General features: G+C 45.3%; 2 protein-coding genes across 3 annotated transcripts; both read left to right on the forward strand.

The window, feature by feature from the left end:
- Positions 1-230: 230 nt before the first annotated feature.
- Positions 231-6,126, forward strand: rinl (Ras and Rab interactor-like). 2 transcript variants are annotated; one of them, XM_089013980.1, is made up of 8 exons: positions 231-302; positions 2,215-2,303; positions 2,756-2,838; positions 3,036-3,123; positions 4,043-4,642; positions 4,732-5,049; positions 5,126-5,257; positions 5,541-6,126. In XM_089013980.1, exons 1-8 carry the CDS (start codon positions 271-273, stop codon positions 5,825-5,827), a joined length of 1,629 nt encoding a protein of 542 aa, XP_088870106.1. In that variant the 5' UTR covers positions 231-270; the 3' UTR covers positions 5,828-6,126. The 2 variants fall into 2 exon arrangements, with proteins under 2 accessions (XP_088870106.1, XP_088870107.1); XM_089013981.1 differs by lacking the exon at positions 231-302 and adding an exon at positions 317-483.
- Positions 6,127-7,744: 1,618 nt separating this feature from the next.
- On the forward strand, positions 7,745-13,738 carry usf1 (upstream transcription factor 1). The gene is made up of 11 exons (XM_089014070.1): positions 7,745-7,801; positions 8,349-8,410; positions 8,497-8,546; positions 8,944-9,056; positions 9,235-9,348; positions 9,825-9,978; positions 10,641-10,728; positions 10,807-10,865; positions 10,951-11,045; positions 11,146-11,274; positions 12,341-13,738. The coding sequence occupies exons 2-11, from the start codon at positions 8,403-8,405 to the stop codon at positions 12,428-12,430; spliced, it is 900 nt and encodes a 299-aa protein (XP_088870196.1). The 5' UTR covers positions 7,745-7,801; positions 8,349-8,402; the 3' UTR covers positions 12,431-13,738.
- The last annotated feature ends 44 nt before the right edge of the window (positions 13,739-13,782 follow it).

Raw genomic sequence — 13,782 nt, forward strand, 5'->3', positions numbered from 1 at the left:
TATGAACATTTTTGTAGTATACATATGTCGTATTCTCTCCAGTTGTACATGTACATATCTCTATAGAGCATATATTTTATTCAATGTTTATTTTTCAGTACGAACCAACACAGGTTATCGATGAAAAGGTTTCTTCGGCCGTCATCTGTACTTCTACAGATGAGATTAAAAATGCTCTCAAAGTGCGAAACACGCACAGTAGTTCCTTTTTTTTCTTTTTCCGGTTGCCATTGCGTTACTTTTGGTGGTTGATAGCAGAAGTGCTATTGAATGTCGGCGAGAGAAGAGGAGCACATAACCGGGTACGTTTTGCCTCCGTGTTATCAGGAATGAATTTGTCTAACGTAAAAGGTGTCAAACGGATATGGGAAAGTGATGACGGTAGAGATGTTTTGTCTTCATGTTGGAGGAAACCTTGCGGTGTCTGTGAACGCATTCGCTACTTGGTTGCTTTGAGAGGAATCGTCTCTGTTCCTGTTCGCCGTGAGCGCAAAGCCACTTCCTGTCTGTGCGCAAAGAACTACAAGATGCAAGCGAGTGGACATCAAAATTGATCTTGCTTGCACACAGAGCACATCATGGGCCAATGCAGTGATACCTCAGCTTACCAACGCTTTAGCTCACCAATTTCTTGCCTTACGAACATTACATTTGCCAGAATATATCTTGGCATACGAACCGTTTTTTGGCGGACGAACCAAACCACACACGTGAACACCAAAACGCACGGTGGAACAGCGCCAAGGTGGCGGGCGGGCTAGTTTTCGGCAACACTTTCCTTTGAGTGCAGATGTGGTCTGTTATCGAGTGGAGTACTTTTGCTATTGTGGGAGCGAAAAAGACCCCACCGCAGGCTAGTGTTGAGCCCAAGAGGACACAAAAGAAAATGATGGTGGAGCAGGAGAAGCAGATCATCAAAAGGTCCACCATTGCTACCATCCATTGACAACGACCATCGCAAAGGTCAATAAAACAACTTCATTATACAGCACAGTTTATTTCTTTAATTACAATACAATAGCACATTTATTATACATAAAATAAGGTATATTTTGTGTCGTTTTAAGGCTTATTTAGTAGAAAATTATCTTTTTGGGGACCAGGGAACGGATTATTCTCATTTTTAATGGTTCCTTGTGGGAAATAAACTTTTTGCCTTACACACACTTTCTGGGAACCAATTAAGTTCGTAAGCTGACATATCACTGTATAGCTTTTAAATAAATGTTAGCATTTTCAGATTGTTGCCCTTTTATTGGATTCGCCTTTATTAGTCTCGCAATGGAGAAATTGACATTTCACGGCAGCAAAGCGATGAAAGGAAAGGAAGAAGTAGAAAAACTAAATACAGGAGCTGCTTTCGTGGCAGCCATCTTGAAGTCAAAAGAACAAAAAAGTAAATAACAAATACAGTGATAGCTCATCTTACAAACTTAAGTGATTCCCAGAAAGCGTGTGTAAGGCGCAAAGTTTGTCTGCCAAGCATTTATTTCCCATAAGAAACCATTAAAAAGGAGACTAATCCGTTCCCAAGTCCCCATAAAGGCCATTCCCCACTAAATAAGCCTTACAACGACACGAAATATACCTAATTTTATGTATAATAAATGTGCTATTGGATCGTAACGAAAGAAATAAACTGTACTATATAATAAATGTGTTTTATTGACCTTTGTGATGGTCGTTGATGTAGTCTTGATGATATCCGAATGATGTTGCAGTGCTTTCTCGGCGATAATACCCTCACTCACACTGTCCCCTGCTAGCTGCTTTTCGTTCATCCGAATCAACACAAGTTTTTCGCCGTGGCGCCTGGTGGTTTGGTTCGTCCGCAGAAAACTGGTTCGTATGCCAAGATGATATTCTCGCAAATTTAATGTTCGTCAAGTGAAAAGTTTGTTAGCTAAAGCTTTCGTAAGCCGAGGTATCACTGTCATCTCTCTCTTGGAATTTCTTGGAACAATTTGACACGTTTGAACTTATTGTTACAGTAAAGTTGTTTTTTAGCTATCCCAAATAAAAGTGTTTGGTTAGGCCTTTGCATTTCCCGCTTTCTTTTTCTGTCAAAGTCTCGTCTTGTTTTCCGGGACTTGGCTCGCGTGGTGTTTTTCTATTCTTTGAGCAGGCGAGCGCCTTTAACTTTCACTTGTAACTGAATTCGTGGCACCATTTGAATGAAATCTCTTCCAACTGCTTCGATTTTGTCGGCGTTAGGGATGTGTTGGCTCTCTGTCGAAGAACTCGTCATTGGATGGACAACATGGCCGAGCGCAACCAAGATCGTCTTTTTCAGCTTGAACCTCGTAAGTCATTTTGCATCCTGGCAATTCGTGTGAATTTCCCCCTTTTCTTCTGCCGCATTGTGCTGTATAACACTGTATAAATAGATAGCGCCAGCAATGTTGCCACCATATTGGATGTGGCAAAATGGAAGAATCGTTGAAATATGCACAGATCTGTCCACAAATTCAATTGATGTCATCATTCAGACCTATTTATATTAATGACCGTATTTTCCGGTGTATTAGGCGCACCCTCAATGAATGGTGGATTTTCAAACTTTTTCCATGCGCAGTATAAAGCGCACCTATATTAGCTGCATCTTCAATGAATGAAGATGCAGCCTTTCCAAATATAATCTATCAATCGATCAAGGTTTTGTACCAGGGTCATCTTTTGCATAAAATGAATGCTTTTATTCACCGGAGGGTAATTTCACATTTTTTTCCCGTCTCATATTACTTGGGTCCTGCAGAAACACGGCTCAGCACAGCGCCTGATCAAATGTCTGATGGAATGACGCATAGGAAGCCAAATGACACCATGTGCTCCGTACAGGTACTGTCGTGCTTCAAAGTATATTTAGGTAAGAAAAAAAAGCTCAGGTGATCTCCAAATGGCTAAACTATAAAAACCAAGTGCGTGTTTGAGCCTCAAAAAGTACATTTGTCGTGTCCCTTGACAACCGAATAGCGATGTTATTTTCTTTCCATCTGATCAATGTTCTTCATTAGTGTCGATTTGTGTTTCTCCAGTTGACCTCCACCAACGGCGCTTTGTGTGTCATCAATCCGCTGTATCTCCATGAACGTGGCGACGACTGGCTTTCCCGTCAGGCGACAGGTTTGCGGTCCGCCACGCCGCCGTCAAATCCCGGCCGAGAAGGACGCCTCAGTTCCGCGGGAACGTGGGCCGCAGGCAGCCTGTTGAACAAAGCGGCCATTTCCTTGGAACAGGAACCTTTCGTTGCCCATTCGGAATCTTCACCTTTGGTTCTTTGTCACTTTTAATAAATGTTCTTTTTTCTCCTGTGATTTGTAGACTATGCAAGTGGATAATCAGCTTTTTAACCAAACAGCCCATTTATGAAGATTAAAAAAAAAACAAACAGAAATAGCTTAAGCGTTTGGAGTGCAGTCATTTGCTCCAAAAGTCCTTTTTATGTCAATTGAAATAATGGAAATATGTTTGATGAATGAATGAATAGATAAATAAATAGATAGATAGATAGATTGATAGATAGATAGATAAATAAATGGATGGATAATAATAATACATTTCATTTATAAGCGCCTTTCATAGATAAATGGATGGATGGATAGATTCGATAGCTAACTAGATATAGATTTGACAACTAGCTAGCTAAATAGAAAGATAGATTCGATAGCTAGCTAACTAGCTATCTGATAGATATAGTTTTGACAGCCATCTAGCGACATAGCTAGATAGCTAAATAGATTGATAGATTCGATAGCTAGCTAACTATGTAGCTGATTGCTATAAATTTTCTAGCGAGCTAGATCGATGGATTTGATAGCTAGCTAACTAGCTAGCTGATAGATATAGATTTGACAGCTAGCTCGCTACATAGCTAGGTGGATAAATGGATAGATAGACAGATCAAATGCTATAGTCGTGCTCAAAATGCTGAACGGCTGCACGTGGAATCGAGCGGTTTTTGCAATCTCATTTTTTATTATTCCCCCAAAAGCCGAATATCCCGAAATATTTGTGAACGATGGCGTTTGTGTTTCACTCTCAGGATTTTCCCGAGCCGAATCAGAAGAGTCCTGCGCTTCAATTCCATCTGTCCAAGGTGAGGTTGTCCTCAGGCGTTCCGCGTCCAAGAGATCCAGCCCGGGGAGCTCGGCTGGTTCCGCCGAGCTGCCGAGCGGCGACAGCCCGAGCCCCCAGAGCCCCGGCCGGGTCTCCCGGATCGAGGACGGACGGTGGCCGCGACCGGATCACAGGCCCTACTCCTTGCTCCGGCCTCCGTCGCCCGAGCTCGAAGAAGAGCGGGAGGACCAACCGCCGAGCCCCACCGAGCGGAACCCGTCCGACAAAGTCCTGCACCGCCTGTCGGCGGCGGGCCAGGTTCTCGGCAGCCTGGTCTGCCGGAAGAAGTGGCTGACGCGCCGCGTGCTGGAGCTGAGCAAGAAGAAACGCGGCTTGTTCGCAGATGGCGTTCGAGAATTTGCGGAGGTGACGACGCGGAGAGCAAATGATCCCGGGACCTTAACGGGGTCCGAGTTCTTACAGGAAGTCAGGTCGTCGCTTACTTTACTGAGAGAGACTCTGTCGCACTACCCCGATATCCGAGCACATCTGGACAGTATGAGCGACCTGAGTGACTCCGATATCGGCGAGTGAGCTCGCAGCGGGACTTTCTTGACTCTCAATGGCTCTTTGCCGCGAAACCTAAACTCTCCGTCTCGATGTGTCTTTCTTCAGACTCCCGCGTGGAGATGTCAGTGCATAAGGTGACCCTGAAGCCCGCGTCGCCTTGCATTTACTCTCGCATTCAGATCTGGCGCAGCGACGACGGCAGTCTGCAACGCTTGGAGAGCAAACGCCGCGTCTTGGAAGACAAAGACGTGGAGGCGCTGGGAGGAGCGAGCGGAGTCGGAATCCCGGACTCCGTCGCCCTTGAGCGGATCCGGCAAAGGTGGTCCAGGATGCACCGGGCCTACTCCCCAAACAAGAAGGTCCAGATTCTGCTCAAAAACTGCAAGAGCATCTACCGTAGCATGAGTAGCGGCGCCGGCTCAGGTAGCTTGCCCGTTACGCTTCAGGGGGGAATAGCGTAGCCGCCGCCGGCCAACTTATCGCCCAGGGTTTGTTCCAGATGTGCCGTTTGGAGCTGATGATTTCCTCCCTTGCTTGACGTGGGTGCTTTTGCGCAGTCAACTGCTCCATTTGCAGATAGACACCGACTACATGATGGAGCTACTGGACCCCGCACAGCTGCAGGGCGAAGGTCTCAAACAAACAAACCAACTCACTAGCTAACTAACAATCTTATTAACTAGCTTACTCACTAACTAACTAACTAAACAATGAACTCACCAAGTAAGCAACTGGGTGATGAAGTAACCAAGTAAGCAATTAAGTAACAAAGTAATGAATGTCCGAAATGCAGAGAAGGTCGTACGCGTGACGTTGGATCTGTGAGGCAGACGTGGACACCGCGTCACTGTCATTCGTGCAATCCATTTCCAGCATATGATAAATGCGCATCGTATCAATGTCCCGATGGACAGGTGGCTATTACCTTACCAGCCTGTACGCCGCCCTCTACTACATCGGCAGCTTTGGGCCACGCCTGGCCGCCCGTCAGCTTAGCGCGGAAGCCCAACGCTCGCTCACGCAATGGCATCGCAGGCGCACCCTGAACGGCAAGCCGTCCCGACGGAGCATTCGCGGAAAGATCTCTCCCGAGACGGCGGCGTGCATTTCCGCCACGCAAACGTTGGACGTGGAAGGAAGTGGCAAAGATGAGCCGGAGACGGAAAGCCACGCGGAGGCTGAAGATGGACGCGTCGAATAAGGATCGGGCGTGAGATTCCAAAGGTCAGGCGGGTTTCACCAAACCGCTTCCGGATTGGCTTGAACGACGCCAAACCGCCACATTCAAATTTGCCCCCAACCGCTCATTTTGAAAACAAATATTTACTGCTGCGTATGTGTACATTGATCAATCACGATATAATCGACAGCGTGTGGGTGTATCCAATAAATGCTCATCAATTACAAACAAACACAACACATGTGGAATCGTCTTCATGACCGAGCCAATCAAATTTGCCGAACGACACATCTGGCTTTTTGCCTGCATGTTGATGTCAAGCATGGAAACAGCTGGCGCACACACACACACACACACACACACACACACACACACACACACACACACACACACACACACACACACACACACACACACACACACACACACACACACACACACACACACACACGCAGGTCCCAGGTTCAATATCCCCTGCAAATTTGCCCATAGTGGCACTTTGAAATGATTTCTTATTCTTATTACAAAACAACCATGTAAGGGGACATCGAAAAAAACAAAAACAAATAACCTTTGCGAGAACTCGCAATACTTTGCATTCTCTTGCAAAACTTTGCGAGACTTTCAGATTGGGGATCCGTATATTCTGTATTCTATAATAGAAGACATTTAGACGTCGGGAAATGCACTGGTGTAGCTCAGTGGTTACTTCCCCAAGAATCAATTCTAACTCAGAATTCGCATCTTCTCCATCCCTTCGTGGGATCGAACCACGGGCGCAGTCCAGTGTTTTGATGACAGCGGTTTTGCATTCTGTCGCCAAAATTTCTGTGTCACGTGACGTCGAAACAGCTAACGTTGGCTAAATGTTAATAATCTTCTTTTCCTTTCTGCTTTTCCCCTCAGGGGTCGCCACAGCGAATCAATGTCCTCCATCTATCCCGGTTTTGTGCATCCTCTTCTTAATAATAATAATAATAATAATAATAATAATCATCATCATCATCACAATCACAATGATAATCATAATCATATATTTGATTTCCTTCCAAAATATTTCTGGTCATTGACGAGTCTCCCATTTCATGTTCAATTTTCTACCCTCCGAGGAAAAGGGATTTGGAGTATTCTATAATAGACCAATTTCTGACGTGCTCCACCGCGCTGGTGTAGCTCAGTGGTTACTTCCTTGAGAATCAATTCTAACTCAGAATTCGCATCTTCTCCATCCCTTCGTGGGATCGAACCACGGGCGCAGTCCAGTGTTTTCTTTTTCTTGTCTGTCTGTCTTTCTTTCTTTCTTTCTTTCTTTCTTTCTTTCTTTCTTTCTTTCTTTCTTTCTTTCTTTCTTTCTTTCTTTCTTTCTTTCTTTCTTTCTTTCTTTCTTTCTTTCTTTCTTTCTTTCTTTCTTTCTGAGAGCCAAATAATCGTGGCCATCTATTATTGGGCGTTAAGTCTTGTTGCGCGTTGTTTCGCTCCGTCTTCGAACCTAAATATCGATTGACGGCCATTGAAATTCGAATCGCCATCTCAAGAGTTTTTGCGAACAGAGCACACGAGTTTACTTCAGCGGTACATAGTTCCGTCCACCGTCAAAATGTGATTGATTGATTCGACGGCGATGGGATGCGTTTTTCAAGACCCTTCGCGTCAGTCACTCAACAGTGACTCTTATTGGTGGTTGTTAAACAGCGCGCACGTCGACTTTTGTCGGGTGCGCAGGGGCAGTACTCTAAGTTACTTTAGAAATGATATGATCGTAAAACCGGTGATACGCTGACATTTCGTCACTTTGAAGCTTTTGCAAACATAATTTGCCACGATAACAGCGACGTGCGTATCGATGTTATCAATGCGGTACAATGAAATATGCGGGGGAGAGGGACGGTGGCAAGTAAACAACGTGACGTCAGACCTACGTCACTTCCCCTCGCGCATGCGTCTCGTCATCTTTTACGCTGTTGATAAATGTTGCGGGAGGATCCAGACCTCGGCGTAAGTAGATCTTTGTTCGTCACCAAAATGGAGCCGACTTTGCATAGTCTATCGATTTGATAAGGAAGGAACTCTAGGCCGTTGGCCGGAATCGCTGCCATGTCCATTTATTTTCCACCGGGAAGGTCAAATGTTTTGGTAAACATCCGCAAAGAACCGCTGGGGCCGAGCATTGTAGACATCGGTCGGGATGTCGTCCGGCTAGCTAAAAAGCCAAACTTCCGCTTGTGAGACAGAAAGGACAACATGAAGTATTCATCATGTCCGTGGATTTGTGTTTTTTTTTTTTTTTTTTTTCAAATAACATGAACGTAAAGTGTGTTTGTTTGGTTTTAATGCGGCAGTATTTTGATCTTCAATTGCCTTCAACCATATTCGAGCGCGAAATCGAGCCTTTTTCCGCTAGGGCGAAACAACACCGCGCGCTTGTTTGTTTGGTCGTTTTTGGATCACGTAACATGGCCACGCAGCCCATTTATTTGTTCAAGTTGCATTTGAAGTCATCTATCTGTGGCTTTGATGTCCAACTCACGAACGCTCTCCACAGTGTGGCTGTGGGAGCAAGTGAAGGCGGTCTCCTTGTCCAGGACTGTCGCCAGAAATGAAGAGGTGAGTGGCACGAGCGTTCCTTGAAAGAAAAACAAAGCACAACGTCTTGAATACACTTGAATACAAAGCTTCGCCTCCTCTTGCAGCCAACAAAAAAGCCCCGATGCAGATGGGAGTACGACTGCCAACGAAGAAGGTGAAAGAAAGCCGCCGTTCGCAAAATATTGAAGTGCAATACCGTCGTTTGAATCATTCGAGAGCTGACTGATATTTGAATGTGTAAATTGGCCATACCCAAAACTCACTTGTACTCTTTGGCATTTGACTCAGCATGATTCAAACTTGATCTTTGTTTTATTTTTATTTTTTGGTGCTTTCTACTATCTTTGTGACTGCTTTATTTCCTGCGTATGATAGTCGTCCATGTTAAGCGCTTTGTTACAACTTCAGCCGTCTCATTCAAGATGTATTGTATACCGTTTTTATTCAAAGATAAAAAAAAGACATTTTTTTAATGTGTATGTGTGTATATAATGTTCAGATTCGTGTATTTTTTTCAGCTGTTTCCTTTTTGTGGGCATGTCCTTCCACAGGCTCAGTCGCCACTGCAGAAGATCCAGCTGCTATTGCAGCGATCCAATCTGCCTCCACATTCACGGAACAACCCATCAAATATTTATTCAAGACAGAAGGAGGAGTTGGACAAGTAGGACGCCGTCTTGTCATCCTCATCAAAATCCGTATTGGTTGTGATACGCTCTTGTTTTAGAATGTTTGACGTGTCAAGGATACGTTAAGGATAGAACGGCGCCCCGGTCGTTTGTATTTGCTTCCGGCGTCTATGTGGGGTTTGTTGAAGGGTCGTGCGACACTTTTCTTTTTAGGTGACGTACAGAGTGATCCAGGTGTCCGACAGCCAGTTAGAAGGTCAGGCAGATGGAGGTGCCGCAGTGAGTCTGGTCGCCGGGTTCCCTGCAACCACTCCGGCTGTCACACAGGCGAGTCAAGCCACATGATGTGCCGAGCTGTATCCTACACACTTGTACGCAATGTACGGGGATCCCGGACGTCCGCCGTTTAGCGCCATTCCGCCAAAGTGGTACTTTCTATTTTCATATACAAGTTCTTTTATTTCCGCATACGACCGCTAAAACCTTTGTTTTGGAGGGCGACAGGAGGATCGCAATGCAAAGCGCTTGAGTCGGCCTGCGTTCGTCGTGTGTTCTGGTCCGGGGAACTGGGCCGTAAGTCGGACGTTCCCTGGATAGATGTCAATATTTCATTTTCCCTTGGCTGGCATTTAACAAGGCGTCGTCAGAGCGCCTTTTTGCATCAATATCGTTATTGTGTGGAGCATCCTTTGACCTCCGGCGAGCTTTTTTTTCTCTTCAAAGCAAGAGCAAAAAGGATTTTGCTCTGAATGCTCCACTTTATTGTCAATTGTGCCTTGTAATCAATGTGGCTCCGACCTTAGGCTGTGTTCTCCCAGTCAGAAGCGCTGGAAGGAGATGGCACCGCTGAGACACAATACACGTACTATCCTGCCAGCATCGCTGACGCCACAACGGGAACCATGGTGACCACGGTGCAGGCGTCTGACACATTGCTCAGCCAGACCACACCCACGGGTAGATGCCCCCCCCCCCCCCACCCCAAAAAAAGATCCAATCAAAGTTGACATGTAGCCTATTTTCCGGTGTATAAGGTGCACCCGCGAGCCTTGATTTTCTTCCAAAGATGACGCTGCGCCTTATGCGCCTAATATGTGAAGTCATATTGAGCCACAGCAGGTCTCACAGCTACTGTCGGCACCCCCTGACCCCTGTCGAAGAAGTATTGCATCAGTCATGCGGGGCGGGGCGCCTTATATTTGGAAAACTTTGATAGACTGTATTTCTATATTAGATTTGGAAAACGTTTTTCATTCATTGAAGGTGCGTCTTATAGTCCGGCGCGCCTTCTATATGGAAAAAAAGTTTGACAATACATATTTTGTTGCGGGAGCGCCTTCAACTCAGAATCGGAATCAGAAAGCTTTTATTGGTCCCACAATGGGGAAATTTGCAACTCCGGTACGCCTTATATTTGGAAAACTTTGGTCTATTTATATGTTTTTATATGTACAAAATGCGTTTCATTCATTGATGGTGCGCCTTGATGATACTCCCGTGCACCTTATACACCGGAAAAAAAACGTTCTTCCAAATTTTTCAAATGCAAAATTGCACCGGATCCATTCTTCTTGAATCATGTGACAGACATTTATGATGATGATGATTCTTTTGTCCAGGGCAGCTGTATGTGATGATGTCACCCCAGGAGGTTTTGACAGGATCCAGTCAAAGGACAATTGCGCCTCGCACTCAAGCATACATAGCGTGCGGATCTATTGCTATTTGCCACAATGAACGTGTCGTGAGACATCATCTTACGGTCCATCCGGTGTCGTTTTCTAGGAAACAAGAAGCTCCTCGCGGTTCCAGGGACGAGAAACGTCGTGCGCAGCACAACGAAGGTGACCGATTTGGACGGCCATTTTGTATACGAGCGGAAGTGGCTTTGATGGTGAAAACTTGCTTCCGTGTCCCCCCCCCCCCCAGTTGAGCGCAGACGTCGCGACAAAATCAATAACTGGATCGTGCAGCTGTCCAAGACAATACCCGACTGCAACATTGATTACACCAAGACGGGACAGGTGGGCGGCTTTCTGTTAAATCCTCGGCGTCACAAACGAGTCCCGTTTATGACACGATGAAGGTAACGCCGAATCACTCTCTTCCCACTTGCTCTTGAAGAGTAAAGGGGGAATCTTGTCCAAAGCCTGCGACTACATCAAGGAACTCCGACAGAGCAACCTGAAGTTGGGGGAAGATCTCAGCACCCTTGATCCACTTCGGATTGACAATCAGCTTCTGCGCCAAGAGGTCTTTTAGGGGAGGGAGACCATAGCGTTCGGCGGGATACCTCAGTTTACCAACGCTTTAGCTCGCAACCTTTTCTTCGCCTTACAAACATGAAATTCGCCAGAATATAGTCTCGCCTGACCAACTAGTTTTTGGCGGACCAACCAACCACCACGCTGGCGGCGGACCGGTTTTCGGCGGATGAACACCAAACCGCACGGTCAAACAGCGCCACGGTGGCTGGCGGACTAGTTTTCTTTGAGTGCAGACGCTGTTTGTTATCGAGTGGTGTACTTTTGCGATGATGGGAGTGAAAAAGACCCCACCGCAGGCGAGCGTTAAGCCCAAGAGGACGTGAAAGAAAATGACGGTCGAGCAGAAGAAGGAGATCATCGAAAAACACCAACCCGGTGTGTGACTTAGCGTCCCAGTACCAGTACGCTAAGTCGACCATTGCTACGTGTGGCTAAGGGTGTTTCTGTGCTGTCTCAGCAACGGTCTCGGGCAATAGAAGAGGTTGAAAAACTTCTGTTGATTTGTAATTTAAAACAGATTCTTTACTTACAGTGTATGTTTTGCTATTTGAAACACAATTACAATACACTGTCTGTAAGTAAAGAATCTGTTTTAAATTAGATATCAAGTAGACAGGATGAATTTAATCCAAGCATTCTGTTGATTTGGATTAGCAAGCACGGCAACTTCACTCGGATATCGTCCAACCATCACAAAGGTCAATAAAACGACTTTATTATACTGTACACTTTATTTCTTTGATTTCAATCCAAGGGCACATTTATTATACATAAAATAAGGGTTATTTTGTGTCGTTTTAAGGCTTGTTTCGTAGTAGATTCTGTTTTATGGGGAACTGTGAACGGATTATTATATTAATGGTTTCTTATGGGAAATAAATGTTTGGAAGACGAACTTTTGGCCTTACACACACTTTCTGGGAATCAATGCAGTTTGTAAGCTGAGGTATCACTATTCATTGGCCTTTACTGTGAAAAAAAAAACAACAAAGTTCCTACCTGTGCTAACTGGAAGGTGCTTGACTGTGGACATGTCTTTTTTTTTCTCTCAGGTAGAAGACTGGAAGTCCAAGAATCAGATCCTGAGGAATGTGCTACGTCAGCACGGAATTGCGGGATCCTCCAGTACGGACCCGCAGTGAAGAAAACAAAAGCCTTTGAGGAGCATCTTTTGGAAGGGCCACAACAGCACTTGAAATACTTTGACGGAGACCTTTGAGGCTTGTCGAGCACGCATGATCCATCCATCAGGAAGCACCTTTTACATACGTATTTTGAAGGCTTTCAAAGTCCTTATTTGATGCCAAACATCACTGCGTTTCATTTGAAAGCGGAATACCTCCCTCGGCAATCTGTTTCAAAAAGTCCCACGTGATGGCCGACTGCGCTGGCCTTTTCCACACTGCACTTAGCAACCCGCAACACGTCCCGCCTTGTTTTATGCGCTGCAAGGACGGAACGTCGGCTTGCGCCAAACGCTTGTCACACTCTCAAAATGAAGCTAGCAGAGCGCCAACAGCACTAATAGCCTAATTGTTACTTTTAAACGCTCAATGTTGCGACACAAGCACTTTGAAATAGGAAATCATAACAAGTGCGGTGCGAAAAGGTTTCCGTGATGTTCCAGTGGCCACGCGCACTTCTATGTCGTCATAGGAGGCTTTGCATTCAGACACGTTAGCAAAGTGGCTTCATTTGAAAATCCTCCAAAGCGTCCATGTTGCTGGAACGCCTGAACAGAATGTGGCGATGGAAAAGCGCTTCTGGTTGGAAAGTAGTTTGCAGAGTTGATTTCTTCTTCTCAATCACCACGCGCCTTCCGTCGCATGGCCAATTAGAAACCTGCCGCTGGTTTGAGGACAAAAGGCCAACGCTGCCCCCTCGTGGAAGGGAAACAACGTTGCCAGAGGTCTGACCGGCGCTTTATCAAATAACAAAACCCAAACACATTCTGGAATGTTGCTCCACTTTTCGATCCCCGAATAAATTTGGGAATGGCAGCGAACGAGTGAAGGTCATGTTACTTTTAAAAATGTAGCTTGTTTACAAATACAAGTCGGGAAAAAAGTGAATTGTGATGTACTTGTTAAGCCCCTCCCCCCCAACAAAAAAAAGCTCTGTGAAAACTTAACGTCGAAAAAAAATGTCTGCGCCGGAACATAATGTAAACGTTGTGTAACAACTTATTTCTCCAGTTTTCTCCCTCTTCTTGCGTGATCCACTGTCTTTTTTATCCGGATTGATTTGTGACGGCGATGTGAGTTTGGATGACTTTTTGCCCCGTCTTCATATTTGCATTCTTCTTTAACGCTGCCTGCCGTTTTTTTTCGCCTCACGTGGACTGTAAGCACATTGTAGCCATGTAACTAACAGAATACCTGCAAATGACGACACTTCAATCCGGATCAAGTAGGTGAGCAGCAATAAAGGTGTTTGCTATCTTACTTTCACTTTTGTGTGTTAGACCTGATTTCTAATCACCTTGTGTTCAATG

Source organism: Hippocampus bargibanti, linkage group LG14 (assembly GCF_051943395.1).
Source record: "Hippocampus bargibanti isolate YZ-2025 linkage group LG14, ASM5194339v1, whole genome shotgun sequence".
Lineage (NCBI taxonomy): Eukaryota > Metazoa > Chordata > Actinopteri > Syngnathiformes > Syngnathidae > Hippocampus > Hippocampus bargibanti.